We start from the raw sequence: 13,060 nt of genomic DNA, 5'->3' as shown, positions 1-13,060 counted from the left end.
AAATTAATGGTTTTGAAAGCTATGGGATGGGCAACAGAAAAGAAATTAGTCAAAGGCAGAATTGAAAATTACAATACATAAAAAAAGAAGACCACAACACTGCAGAAAAAGAAACTACTTAAAATGCAACATTTATTCCTCTCCTTTACCAGAGTCAGAGAGAGAGAGAGAGAGAGAGAGAGAGAGAGAGAGAGATTTTTTGTGTGTGTGTGTGTGTGTGTGTGTGTGTGTGTGTGAACAGTGCAGTCACAACTGATTTGAAGAAGTGGGCTGGGAAGAAAGAAAATCTGTGTGCCACAAATAACGTAACATACAAGTGTTCCTTGCAATTTGAAACTTCTTACCTGTCCCGGTCTCGATCCCAGTCCCTTTCACGACCACGGGAGTCCCTCGCTGTACTTGGGGGTCCGCCAGCACCGACTCCCAACATTCCGCGTTCGCGAGCCAGGCGCTCTTCTATCTCCCGCTCTCGTGCTGCCGTATCCACGGGCTTAGCCCCACCAAATACCGAGGCAGCCTTTGCACCGGTAGCCGGTGCTGGCTCGGGAGGTTTCGCAATGGGAGCGGCGACTTCCTCCAGAGGTTTTGTGCGGGGCTGCAAGTTCAGCCGTGGCCTCTGTGATGGCTCACCTGCATGAAAAATAGAGACATACACAGTTAAAAATTTCATTCACTCAACTCACTTTGACTCATTTCCTGATGTACCTGCAAGAGAATCCCTCATAACTACAAAATCTGTGAAAACAATATGATAAATGTAGGCAGCAATTCACCTTCAAAAAGTCTAGAATTACTATCATTTTCAGATGGTGTGTAATATGAATGAGCATCAAATGCTTTATTTCCATGATCTGTTGATTAGCCAAGAACATGTAAATCATCTGCTCCACATATTTCTCATCTTCACTTCACTTTTTGAACACAAATCAAAAGCACACAATATGACGAATTTTTCAGCGATACCACTACTGCCATTTAGCGATCCCAGCAAAAACTATGAAATCTGCTGACTTCAAAGACATCCATAGGAACCATAAATATACAGTATAACCCCCCCCCCCCCTTTACATTCCCAGAATTAACATTTTCCCACTGTTTAAGACATTTCTTTTCATTTCTGTCAAATTTCCTGTGCCCACAATGTTAATTTGCACCCTATTTTGCATCAACATATTTATAATTTTCCCACAATTTACACATTACAGAAAAATGTTCACGGAGAAAAAATTATGCTAGGATGATGTCGACTGTCCAATAGTGTTTTCAAATATTACATGGTTAAGTTTCTTGACACCAGGGCACTTTAATCAGCAGATTTTAACTGGTAATGTGTAAAAGTTGGAGCAATTCATGCTGTATCTCCCACCGCTGCCAAGCTCCACCTGGCGTGGTGGCTGATGGGAGTAACTAGCTTCACTCGAATGAAGATCTCATGATCAATCACAACCATTTCCAAACAGTCTCTGCTGTGCAAACACAGTTTTACGATTGTTGTGATCATTGTGACACCTTTGTTAAACCATATTTAGTGTGTTTCTGCGTTTGGCCACTTGTAATTCTAGTTTATACCATCATTCACTTTGTGTTGCTCAAATGTTTTTACTTTAAACATAATGCCAGTTATATATTTTTTTTTTTTCCATGCTGAGCAAAATGGGATTCTAGAAATTAGTCTCGCTGTCAAGTGCAGTATTTATGTATGTATTTTTTGTGATGTTACACAAACAATGTGAGTGATAGTTAACGTGTTTGGGTTTTCCACATAACTGAGGAGGCACGGTACCTGACAACTCAAAAAAGATGACTAAAGTGCACGACACACAGAATAACACATTCAAACACCACACAAAATACTTACGTATGAGGGTAATACCAAAATAAGGTCTCCTACTTTTTTTTATAAGTACATAGACCAGTTTATTTCTACAATGTTTTACATCAGTTTACAGATTGAACATTTAGCTATTTTTCGACATGACCACCGTTTCTGTCGATGCATTTTTGTAGACGTTGTGGCAGTTTTTGTATGCCCATGTCATACCAGCTCGCCGCCATGATGCTCAGAAAGTTATGAAACTTTTCTTCCACCTCGTCGTCGGAGATGAACCCGCTTTCCGGCCAAATGATCTTTTAACCTAGGGAACAGCTGATAGCCACTGGGCACCAAGTCAGGACTATAGGGTGGGTGGGTGATTATGTTGAACTGAAACTGTTACAGGAGCAACGGTTTGCCGAGCGATGTGTGGACGAGCGCTGTCATGGAGAATGTGTATGCCCTTCCTCAACATTCCTATTCTCCAGTTCTGAATTGCCCGTTGAGTTTTTTCAGTCTCACAGTACCTGTCAGTGTTAATTGTGGTCCCAGCGATTCAGCTCCAACGACGAGGTGAAAGAAGAGGTTCATAACTTTCTGGCCAGCATGGCAGCGAGCTGGTATGACATGGGCATACAAAAACTGCCACAGTATCTACAAAAATGCATAGACAGAAATGGTGATTACGTCGAAAAATAGCTAAATGTTCAAGCTGTAAACTGATGTAAACCGTTGTAGAAATAAGCAGGTCTATGTACTTATAAAAATAGGAGACCTTACTTTTGGGATTACCCTCATACATATTTGCACTTGACAATGACAAAAATTCTCAAAACGCGTTGTACTGACCATGAAAAAACACGTAACCAGCGCAGTATTTCATTATTTAAATAATGAATGACAGCTGCAAGTTTACAAAAACATTGATTATGACATGTGAAATTGAGTCAAATGTTGCTACTTCACAGACAGTAATAGTTCCAGTTGCATCAGCAGTTTTTACTAGATAATAAACCTTAATTAGATAATAAACAAGTCCCTGACCAGGCTCATATGTCATACATAAAGGGTGAAAATACACGGGGGTATACCATATGTAACTCTTACAGCGTAAAAAGTTATTTCTCACATTTTATACATTTTTTTGAAGAGCCTTGAAATGTGTAATGGCGGTGCTTCACTGTACATACAACACAGAAAATCATCTTAACTAATGTGACGTAATAAAACAACTGCCGTACATTCCTATGGACCACAAGTGCCGTAATATTATGGCCAACGATGTAAAATCCAGAATGGAACAATGACAGAATTATGTAAAGTATTTCTCACATTCTGTCGTCATGGTCCTTAAGCGAAATGTACATTGGCAGTTGTTGGAAGGATTAATCTGCAGTCAGTTTCAAGTGCTGGTTCTCTAATTTTTTTCAATAGCATTCCTTGAAAAGAGCTGCCTCCTTCCTCCAGGGATTTCCACTCAATTTCCCAAAGCACCCCCGTAATACTCTTATTTGATCAAACTCACCAGTAACAAATCTAGTAGCCCACCTGAATTGCTTCAATGTCTCCCTTTAATCTGACCTGGTGTGGATCCCGAACACACTATCAGCACTCACAAATAGGTTGTACTAGTGTCCTGCATGCAGTTTCCATGACAGACGAAAAACACTTTCCTAAAACTCTCTCAATAAACCAAATCGGCCATTTGCCTTCCACACTAGAAGCCTTACATGCCAGTTCCATTTCATATCACTTTGCAGTGTTACACCTAGATATTTAATTGACATGATTATGTCAAGAAGCATGCTACTAATGCTGTGTTAAAACATTAGAGGATTCTTTTCCCTACTCATTTGCATTAACTTTTTTTTACATTTAGAGCTAGCTGCCATTCATCACACCAATTACAAATTTTGTTTAAGTCACTTTCCCGTCGTTCTACACTCACTCAACAATGCCACCTTACTGTACACCACAGCATCAGCAGCAAACAGCCAGAGATTGCCGCTCACATTGCCCATCAGAGCATTTATGTACATGAAGAATAATACCCATCCATCACAACTGTACTCTAAAGTAATTAGTATGCTCTTTTTAAGTGGGCAACAAATATTTTGTCCATGAACTTACACTAAGTTCCTTGTAGACTGTAACAATATTAGCAAACATTGTGGCTCTCTTTTCAAAACATGTTTCACTGTGGTCTAGCATATGTATTTCAAGGAGACTTTCACAATATGCCAAATAACATTAGAGAAAAACGTACAAACTCTTATTTCTAAGATTAGCCACCAGGACACTAAATCAGTGATGTACCAAACATAACCTGTAGAGAGACTTGCACAATTTTTAAACAAAGTTATACTAACACTACACATCATTTTGGATGCCTTTGAAGTACAATAAATGCCATTTATTACAAATAGTTGACTGTTCAACTCAGCATATTTTAAGTTCAGTGAAGTGTGTCAGTATCGTAAGAGGCACACAAAGCAAAGAACTTTGTGACCGTACCCGTAATCTGACTGTTTACTATCCTTCCACCCGACAAACCAGCTTGCTATGTACCGCAGCTGAGTGCTTTGGGGAAGGCTCATACCCATGGCATTAAGTGGTAATCATTCTAAGAATGAGTTTCTTATGGCAGTCACCATACTAAAGTGCAACATTATGTCTTGAAATGTTGCCAGCTGTAGGACATGTCCCACTATAAATGAGCACCATCACTGTAGATGGTAACTGGACAGTAAATTCTCACAAGTCAATAACCACAGAGAGAATATTAAGGGATGGCAGCAAACAAAGTCACTACACACTTCAACTGAAGTGTACAATTATGTAGCAAGAAACAAGAGAGAAAATAACCTAGTGACCATGCTTACGCAGCCATTAACAGAACAGAGTTCATGTCGTTAAGGAAGATAACTGACTATACAATTTGATGCATAATTGCTTATGATATTTTCTGGAGAAAAAAAAAAAAAGAAAAAAGCATTAAGTCACTATTAAATATCTTCTATTAGAAAAACTAAGTAATATCTGCATATTTTCTTTCTGCGACACCAACATTTCTTGATAGTGCATTATGTGTAATGTAAATGGCTATAAATTTAACAACGGAAAATCCTGGGTGGAACGTAATGATATTATGAAAAGCATAGTTGCTACTCACTACAAAGCAGAGGTGCACAGTAGCAAACAGGCACAACAAAAAGACTGTCGCAAAATAAACTTTTGGTTAACAAGGCCTTTGTAAAAAAAAAATGACTGGCTGGCTGGCTGACACACACACACACACACACACACACACACACACACAGTCTGTGGAAGCTGAAGCCAGACTATAAAACTGAATGTATGTTGATTCTTTTGTCATTGCTTGGCAGAACAATGTATCTATACATGATGGAAAGCACAACATTGTGGATGCTGTTATAGTGATACAGTCACAATTTTGAATTTTTCATTTATAAATTAAATACAGTACAAACACTACAGAGCTGTATTTGTTTGACAGGTTGGCAATCCAAATTTAATATTTGAAGGCACCTCACTGCCTCGAAAAGGAGATTTCTCTATAAAACAACTGAGTATAGCTAGTGCATCTACTGGTGAAATGGTTTACTGCTTTTTCAACAGATGGTGCAGTAATGTATGCATATTCTAAATCATTAAAACATATTAATTTCATTTATCGGTTTTTCTAAATCTTTATTTTGCTTTCCTGTAAAATTTGCTTCTTGTGGCTTATATGGTTAAATCATTCATACCTCTTCATTCATCATTGATAGCACAATAAATCACTGCAGTAGGCAAGGCAACTTAGCTTATTATGGAAGAGGTTTCACCAGCTGACATGCTACAACTGGTTTTCTACAAATCAGTTGACTGGAACCAAGTAATGATGAATGGTACTGAATGACAATTCCTTTTCTTGTTTTGATGGCTGCATCTGACAACAGAGAGGGGGTAGAGAGGAAATCTGCAATGGTCTTTAAGACAAAAAACTTCTTATTGCTCAGTACAGTATGGGAAATATTTGGTACTGACACCAAAGAAGCATCGTTTAGCTGCCACAGCAACTGCAGAAAGACTGACATGATGGACTGCACTTTAGCACGTAGCACAGGTCATGTTGCCATGCTGCAAAACTGGCATGCTCATGTCTGAAATGTATCAGTCAGCATTGTAGATGTAATTGATTCAGTCTTTTTGCTTTGTTTAGTTAGAAGTCATGTTCTTGATTCATTTTATTTTTTGTGTATTCAGTGTTTATTAGCTTCTGTTTCATTTCAAAATATATCCAGTGTTTTGAGTGGCACAAGTCAAACACATGAAGTGAAACAAAGGAATAAAAATGCGTTACACAGCTAGGCCCACGAATGTGTTTGTTTGGTGGATACTACTTTGAGCAAGATAGTGAGAAAGTCGTGGGCCCTTATTTCCTGTTACACTAGGGTTGGAACTTAAATAGTGGCAACTATTAAATGTTTTCACCAGTTACTGTCCTTCAAAGTAGTCACCAGCGCCGTGTGGAACCCATTGCCAGCGATGTGGAAGGTGTAGTATACTGTTAGCAGAGCCTGCCCTGTTGATGGTGCGAATGGAGCATTCTACTGCCTGTAGAATCTCTGGAACAGTTCTGAAGCGAATGCCACGAAGTGGTTCCTTCATCTTCGGAGTCAAATCAAAGTCACAAGGACCTTAAAAGTCATATTACTGTTTGTTTTTGGAGCACCACCTGTGACCAGCTTTGCAAAAGAAGCGGGGACACTTTCTGCGCAACCCATCCATCATTTTGCACGACAATGAGCGGGCGCATACAGTCCAAGCTGCGGTTGCTCTATTCAGTCGATGGAACTGGGAAGTACTGTACCATCCACCATACTCCCCGGACTGCTTGTTAATGATTCATTTGAAAAAGAAAAGCAATTATCATGAAGAGATTGACAGTGTAGTTTTTCAGAACTGGGTGACATCGCTTACGACACATCTGACAGCCATTGATGGTGATTATGACCACATTATTCAATTGTTCACTGTAAGACACTATACTGGATGCCTGGATTATTGGGCATAATTCATTTCTACATTAAAATTTTCTTTCATACATGTAGCTACAGGCTTAGAACATAGCCCAAGTTCTTGCAGTGACCACGTGGCCAACCACCCTGTCCCATAAGGATAGTAGCAGTTCTTTGCAGTAAAAGCCACTGAATGCACTGAAAGTGTCCATATCGTGGCCTAGCCACTAGAGGGGCAAAAGAGAAAGAGGATCCACAGTTCCTCCTGGCCACTTCCTGGATGCAGAAGCCAGTGAAGTCCCTGTCTCTCAACTTCCAGCTTTGGCACAGAGCAGAAGACCTCAGTTGTGAGGTTTCAAATGAAGCAGACAGCCTTGTGCCACCTGCCTCAGCGTCTGCTCTCTCAGACTGGCCACCAGCTAATTCAAATGTGAACCACCTTTCTCTCCCCATCCTATTCTCATATTTCACTATCACTGGCAGATCCATTAACAGTCCAGCCTGGACAAGCTGTTCCATATTCTGTAATCTGTATCTACACACACACACACACACACACACACACACACACACACACACACACACACTCCACAATCCACCATACAGTGCATGGCAGACAGCATCCTGCACCACTACTAGTCATTCCATTTCGGAATACACAAATAGTCATCTCAGTTCAGAATTCACAAAGAGTTTCCTGTAGATAACTCTCATTTCAAACCACCTACCATCCACCTCCTTCCTCCCTCCCATAATTGACACAGCTGCCTCTCATTAACAAATGCAGCCTATACAACACCAACTGTGGCAACAAGAAAAAGAGTATATTATCCAATGATTGAATATACAAGATGTGCATCTTTGAGAAGATTGCCAATTGACCGTGTGAACTGTAAATACAATTCATTTGTCCACACACTACAGAAACAACTTGCCAGAACTGTCATGCTAGAAATCACAATACCAAGAAAAACTTGTTCCTAACACCCATAAATCTTAAAAGCATTTGTTAATTGATGCCGCAAAACTACAACACAGACAGCTATAATGCCATTTCAACTAACCTGATGGGAAGTCATCTCTGCGTGGGCCATCTCTCTCGTCGAAGCCTCGGGGTCCAAAGCTTCTACGGTCTCTGTCTTCGAACCGCCCGCCTCCAGATGAAGGGAAACCACCCCGGTCTCCAAATCTTTCGCGAGACCCAAAACCGCCCCGATCTCGATCACCGAAGCGATCGCCAAAGCCTCTCCTCTGACCTGAAAGACAACTGTTACTGAAATATATGTAAATGGACAAGACTTAACAAGAAAATAGATTCTCCATAACAAGAAGTTAAAGAACATACAATATTGCTCTGTAATAGTACTGAAACTGTACACTAAAATATCCACAAAAAATGCATCACAAGAATTATGAAATACGCGATCGAAGGAAGGCGTAACCATTTTCTTTCTTCCTTCGTACCCATGTAAAGCTAGCAGAAACGGTTAGTTCTCTGTTTCACACTTTCATAGCAGGGATTCCCAAATTGTGTTTCATGGGCAGTGAATAAGTGGTCCGTGAAAAATAAGATTTTTCTACAGACAACACCCCCCCTCCCACTATTTTGATGATACTAATTTTTATTTAATTATATTATGATTTGTTTTATTAGCTGTGGTTTAAAACTGAATTAGTCACTGAATAAAACAACTGTACTAATTTTTTGAACTTTATTAACCTTCGAAATAAACTAGGTGTTCCATCAAAGTACCAGTAATTTCAAAGAGTTCCATCACAGGAAACGTTTTGGAACCCCTGATTTACAGTCACCACAAACTACTTAATTTTTTCCTGCAAGGCTGTATTTTATGGTACACAATTTTACAATTAACGACAGGTCTGTTCCCTAACTGCCACTTCCTGTTAAACCTCAAGTTGGTGCGCCAATGTATGAAGTGTGTCAACCACAAATAAAATTGTTTTGGACTGCTCCATTGTCATTTCACAACTGGTAGCCCATATCCATTCCTTCATTATTGATTCAGCTAATACATAAGTCCAAATGAGTAGTAGTAATATAAAATAAAAAGTGAGCTAGATGGTGAAACATCTACAATCCACGCAAGAAAATGACCCAGCTTATGAGCTAGCAGAACAATCCTATAATGAGGCAGTGGACTACGAAATAATTAGTACTCGAATAAGCAGGTGGCTTGGATCTGATGCAACTGCGCTGTTTAATGTTTCCAGTGGGTAGTTACTGTGGGGCAAGACCTGTCCGTGGTAACAGAGTAATATAATGACAGTTTATTTCATTATTATTGTTTAATTAAACAGGACAATATCACATAAAGGGTAAGTATATTTTATTGTTGTTTAAGTGAAATAAGATTAAACTGCGATTCTGCTCATACACGTTTACCTTGATAACATAAAGATAGCTATTATTTACATGTGTACAACGTACACCGTGCAGTCACTCTTCTTATGAAAAACAGCATGCCTGCTCTATGGTTAAGAAAACCTTGATTTGCACTTTAGGAATGGGGCACTTGAAAATGAGATGTATATCAAAACTAGTCAAACGCAAAGAATAGACTTCTCGTGAATCTTCAGGTTTTGGCGGCGCAGACTGTTCCATTAAGTTTTGGGTGTGCAGCCGCAAGAAATCTCACAAAATTTCTTGCGGCTGCACACCCGAAACTTAATGGAACAATAAACTTCTCATCCAATAACATACAGCGTTGGCAATATATGTCAGCACTTGTTGCAAGCTAACTGCCTTACACACTTGCCAAAATAAGCAAGATAAAATACATTAGACACATTTACAAAGGGAACTTTCTGATGTATAGCTTGATTTACACAGAGAATGGGAAATACCAACCATCCCACGAGTCCCGCGGCGGAGGCTCGTCGCGTGGGCCTGACCTCCAGTCGCCCGCGCTGCTGCGGTCGGGGTCAAGCCCCCTCTCCCGATCCCTCATGCCCCGCCGCCTGTCATCTGAAACGTTGTCCGCTACAGCGATACGTATATTTCTGCCTTTCAGCTGCGTGTCAATCATTGCCAGGGCGGAGATGAGGCTGCCACGGTCCTCGAATTCCACATACCCGCAGCCTCGCTTCCCACGATCTCCGCCGGGCAGCCGAACGCTGTGAACCTGGGGAAATATAACCACTATTGAACGTAACATATTAAACAATGGAAAATCTATGTTGGATCATGAACAATATAAGGAAAAGATAGATTGCAACTCACTGTAAAGGTGACACATTGTATTGCAGACAGACTCAACCTGAAGACACGTACACATTAGCATTTGGATAAAGCCTTCGACAGACAAGGAAACACACACTCACGCAAGCAAGCATGCCTTATGCACACATGACCACTATGTCCGGCAGCTCAGACAAGAATCAGTGCACCCAGTATTCTGATCCAAGCTGCCGGAGACAGCAGCTGTGTGCGTGAGGTGTGCTTTCATGTGTGAATGTGAACGTGCGCGCTCCTTTCATTTTCTGCGTACTCTTACCAAAAGAAGTTAATGTGTAAGTGTCTTTTCGTTGTGCCTGTCCGCAACTCAGCGTGTCATCTTTACGGTGAGTAGCAATCTATCTTTTCCTCATGTTGTTAAAGGTAAAATATTTTCATTCAGTCACAAGTGTTTAGTGATTTCTTCACAAATGGAAGGTACTAAGTGGAAAATGACAATTAAGAGACAAAAATCTATGGAAAGAAAATGGATGCATCTCAATCTTAACCCTTTTGCTGCTGCAGACTGTACACACATGCTGCTACACTATTCCCCAGGTGTTGTGGACATGTGTACGCACATTGCTTTGATTTTTCCTACTGTGCTATGGACATCTGAATGCGTCCCGAGCCGCCGACCTCTCACTGCTGCAGATTATAGTTACTTCCATATCTTGGTGAATAAAAGAGTTTCAAGTATTTATTAAACAACATGTATCTCACTTTGTGCTACCATTTGCAAAATATCTCATTTCAGTAACTTGAATCATTTACGAAATGTGAAGCAAAGTAAGCATGACCGAAAACAAAAAGAAATTCAGTTCTCGATCAAGTGAAGATATTAGCCTTTAAGGTGGACAAATATCAAATTTTTTCACCATATAGTTTTTGAAAAACCAGATGAAAAGTATTTGATATAGGCTGGAATGCCGTCTCTCTTCATGAGCACCAGCATTTGGTGAGCAGTACATCTGTAACAAAAGCTGCCTCAGTGGGGAATGCAAAGAGGACATCTGTAGCGGCGAAAGGTTAATTCTGTACTCTTATTTTAGGGCGCAAAAAACAACTGAGGTCATACACACCCAAGTCAAAACTATAAAACACAAACACAGAGACAAGGGACACGGCTATATGTCAGTCCCAATGGAAAGAATAGGAGACATCTAAACAAGGCACGTGGAAAAAGGGCTTAAAAAACACCATATAAATGGAGATCGAAAACCATAAATTAAATGGCGTTTACCATATTGCTTCGGCAGATAAAAAGTAAAACGAGGGAGATAGCCTGTGCATCATTTGCTAAAACAGCTGATAAATCAGATGGCAAACCCAAGATTGAGTGTAAATTAGTAAAAACAGGGCATTCCAGCTGGTAGTGGCAGACAGTTAAAATTTGGGCACAATGTGTACGAAGTATGGGGCAGTGCCTTTGAGCAAATGACGATGGCTAAAAAGACAGTGCCCAATATGCAGCCGAGTTAGTATAATCTCCGCTCGGCAGGGGGGCCGAGAGGAGGTGGTCCAAGGTGCCGGGAGAGGCTTAATATTCCGAAGCTTATTCCCGTGAAGTGAGGACCATTGGCGATGCCAAAGGGACACCACCTCCTGACAGACAGCAACGAAGAGATCATCGCAGGAAATAGAGGTACTCGCGGGGTGAGGTAAGAGGACTGCAACCTTGCAGCAGCCTCATTTCCTGGCAGACCAACATGACCAGGGGCCCACAGAAACATGCCACTGGCTCCACAAAGAGCGAGCAAGTTACAGTTTTCCTGTACCTGCTGCACTAAGGGACGAGCAGTGTACAGTACACAGAGACTTTGGAGGGCGCTGCGGGAGTCTGAGCAGAGGACACAATTGGGAAGGCTGCGTCGCCGGATGTACTCCATAGCCTGATACAAGGCGAAAAGCTCGGCTGTTAATACTGAGGAGTGGGCCGGAAACCGGTACTGCGTAAGCCATGGGCAATGCTTCAGGAGTGAAGACGATCAAGACAGTGCTGAAGACAGAGCTCAGTGAGACAGGTCCGTGGAGAACTGCAATAGGTGGCAATATCATCAACAAAAAGGGAGCCGGAAATGCCCGTGAGGAGACAGGGCACAATAGGGTCAATGGCGATAGCAAAGAGGGTGACGCTCAGGACACAAGCCTGAGGCACACCATTTGCCCACATAAAAGTGTACAACTACCCACACGCACTCTGAAAACCCTGTTTTGTAAAAATGCCCCAAGAAAACAGGGCAGGTGCCCCATTCTGTACTATGAGTTGTACAATGCTTTTGACGCACCATACTGCATAAAACCACCACAAGCAATCGAGATTTTTCAAAACATTCCAAGTGTCTCATACGCAAAATGGAAAGCAGCATGCAGGGAAACCCTAGTCATGACAAGAAATCAAACCACAGCACGCAGGGAAACGCTAGACATGACAAGAAATCAAACCACAGCACGCAGGAAAACACTAGACATGACAAGAAATCAAACTAATATATCAGGAACAAGACGAGTGTATGCAACACTTAGCCATGCAAATGGGTGATAAATGCCATTTCTGCTAAATTTCAAGAAATGCTGAAGGAAAGGTGGGTAAATGACATTAGAAAACTTGGATGCATATGTCTATACACTTTAATGCAAAGACAAGTTTGGAAGTTGTCTTTTCCCAGGAGGAGGTATCAAATGGATGATGATGCCACAATTATTTGGAACCATGTGACACAGGAAGGCTGATATTGGCTGCAAATGCAAGGCTATCAGTAATAAAACTAGAGAGAGGCCTATTAGAAAAGGTGCCTATGCAGAAAATGAACGCAATGAAAGAAATTTTCAGGCATATACTACAGTGCAGAGCTTCAGACACTGAGGTTACGGAAGTCATGGGATACCTCCTAAACTGTGTCGGGCCTCCTTTTGCCCAGCATAGTGCAGCAACTCAAAGCTGCATGGACTCATGTTGTTGGAAGCTCCTTACAGGGGTACTGAGCT

The 13,060-nt window shown here is 41.1% G+C and overlaps 1 protein-coding gene across 1 annotated transcript in view; it reads right to left on the bottom strand.

Annotated features, from left to right (window-relative positions):
* Positions 1-13,060, bottom strand: part of LOC126109412 (eukaryotic translation initiation factor 4B-like) — a 48,115-nt gene that overhangs the window by 22,024 nt on the left and 13,031 nt on the right. The window contains exons 4-6 of the mRNA XM_049914446.1: positions 9,707-9,980; positions 7,902-8,093; positions 345-630 (exon numbers count right to left, since the gene is read on the bottom strand). Coding sequence (XP_049770403.1) covers positions 345-630; positions 7,902-8,093; positions 9,707-9,980 — 752 coding nt within the window. The remainder of the gene's footprint in view (positions 1-344; positions 631-7,901; positions 8,094-9,706; positions 9,981-13,060) is intronic.

Source organism: Schistocerca cancellata, chromosome 12 (assembly GCF_023864275.1).
Source record: "Schistocerca cancellata isolate TAMUIC-IGC-003103 chromosome 12, iqSchCanc2.1, whole genome shotgun sequence".
In the NCBI taxonomy this organism is placed as follows: domain Eukaryota; kingdom Metazoa; phylum Arthropoda; class Insecta; order Orthoptera; family Acrididae; genus Schistocerca; species Schistocerca cancellata.
This window is presented reverse-complemented; position numbering and strand designations above follow the sequence as displayed.